Below are 1831 nucleotides of genomic sequence, written 5' to 3' on the forward strand. Positions count from 1 at the left end.
TCTCTCCCGCAAGTACTTAGAGTATGATTTACTCTAAGATGTGACATTGTCTAAGACTTGACACATGCTTCACAAATGTAGGGTTTCTCTCCAGTATGATTTCATTAATGTAATAGAAAATATGACATCAAAGTAAAGGAATTGGTACCTTCTTCACATACTGGGTTTCTCTCCAGTATGGCTTCTGTAATGTCTTGTAAGTGTTGAGCTCTTAGTAAAGGCTTTGTCACATTCCTTACATCTGTAGGGTTTCTCTCCAGTATGAATTCTGTAATGTCTTCTAAGTGTTGAGTTCTCAGTAAAGGCCTTGGCACATTCCTTACACCTGTAGGGTTTCTCTCCAGTATGTATTCGTTGATGCTGTTGAAATATTGACATGTGAGCAAAGGCTTTGTCACATTCTTCACATTTGTAGGGTTTTTCTCCAGTATGAAATTTCTCATGACCTTTCTAAGAGATGAGCTGTTGGTAAAGGACATGCCGCAGTCTTCACTTTTAAAGGGTTTCTCTTCAATATGAATTGTCTGATATACTCTAAGATTTGACAGGTTGATAAAGGACTTGCCACCTATTTCATATTTGTAGGGTTTCAGTCGATTATAAATTCTCTGATGAACTCTACAATCTGTGGTATTGGCAATAGACTTGTCACACTCTTCACATTTGAAGGGTTTCTCCTCATTAAGGGATCTCTCATGTACTCTAAGATGCGCCACTTAACTAATTGACTTTTCACATTCTTCACATTTGTATGGTTTCTCTCTGGTTTGAAGGGTTTCTTCATATTTGAAGGGTTTCTCCTCATTAAGGGATCTCTCATGTACTCTAAGATGCGCCACTTAACTAATTGACTTTTCACATTCTTCACATTTGTATGGTTTCTCTCTGGTTTGTATCCACTTAACTAATTGACTTTTCACATTCTTCACATTTGTATGGTTTCTCTCTGGTTTGTATTCCCTGATGTCTTTTAGGGTTTGACATTTTTCTAAAGAATTTGTCACAGTCTTTACATTTGTAGGCTTCCTCTCCATTATAACTTCTCTGATGTGTTCTCAGACTTGAGTTCTCCTGGTGAGGCAAAAAAAAAAATAATAAGAGTGTATTTCAATATGGAGAACAAGGCTGAGATAAACATGCATTCCAGGTTATATAAAGAAAAGCATGAATAAAATTTCCAAATATCCACTCATTAAAACATAGAAAATTTCTATTAATATTAGATATCTTTTCATCCAGCACCAGAGATGGGAAAGCATGAAATAATGAGCAAAATACAGATAAGCACTGAAAGTGAAAGTATAAAAGTAAATTGATTCACAGAAACGTTTTCTCCCAAAATTGATAGAAGTATAGCATTACAAGTAATGCTCAAATTCATGGCACAAAAGCCATCACTTCAGAATTTTTGTACACAAACTGAAGAACAAACCAATTTCTAGAATGAATCCATCATGTGTAACAAAGAAAAAAGAGTCCTACAAGCTCCTGGGACACTGCTCTTATGAACCTACAGCAATGGTGTCAGCATGTACAGGACCAGTGCAAACTCAAGCAGACAAAAACCCAGCATAGAACTGGGGAAATGGACAGCTGACCTCAATCTTAGCTGAAGAAATATTGGCAACTGAGTACTGCTGGGTGGAAAAGCTGATCTTGCTAAAGCAAGAGACTCTAGATAGACTGACTAGACCTCAGTAGATGGACTTGCACCGAGGGAAGTCTGGGGACACTAACTTGACACAATAGGCCTTAAGATAAACTACAGAATATATGAATTCCAGTGAAGGGCTATGGGATGATACCGTGGAGAAAGGGTATAAAGATGATT

General features: G+C 37.1%; 1 protein-coding gene across 1 annotated transcript; it reads right to left on the reverse strand.

The window, feature by feature from the left end:
- Positions 1 to 161: 161 nt before the first annotated feature.
- On the reverse strand, positions 162 to 1071 carry LOC103734234 (zinc finger protein 501-like; the record flags this gene model as incomplete). The annotated part of the gene is made up of 3 exons (XM_008833123.1): positions 162 to 360; positions 447 to 702; positions 914 to 1071. Coding segments are annotated over 3 exons (613 nt in total), but the record flags the coding sequence as incomplete, so codon positions are not given.
- Between the last annotated feature and the right edge of the window lie 760 nt (positions 1072 to 1831).

Source organism: Nannospalax galili, unplaced genomic scaffold (assembly GCF_000622305.1).
Source record: "Nannospalax galili isolate Female #2095 unplaced genomic scaffold, S.galili_v1.0 scaffold9696, whole genome shotgun sequence".
NCBI lineage: Eukaryota > Metazoa > Chordata > Mammalia > Rodentia > Spalacidae > Nannospalax > Nannospalax galili.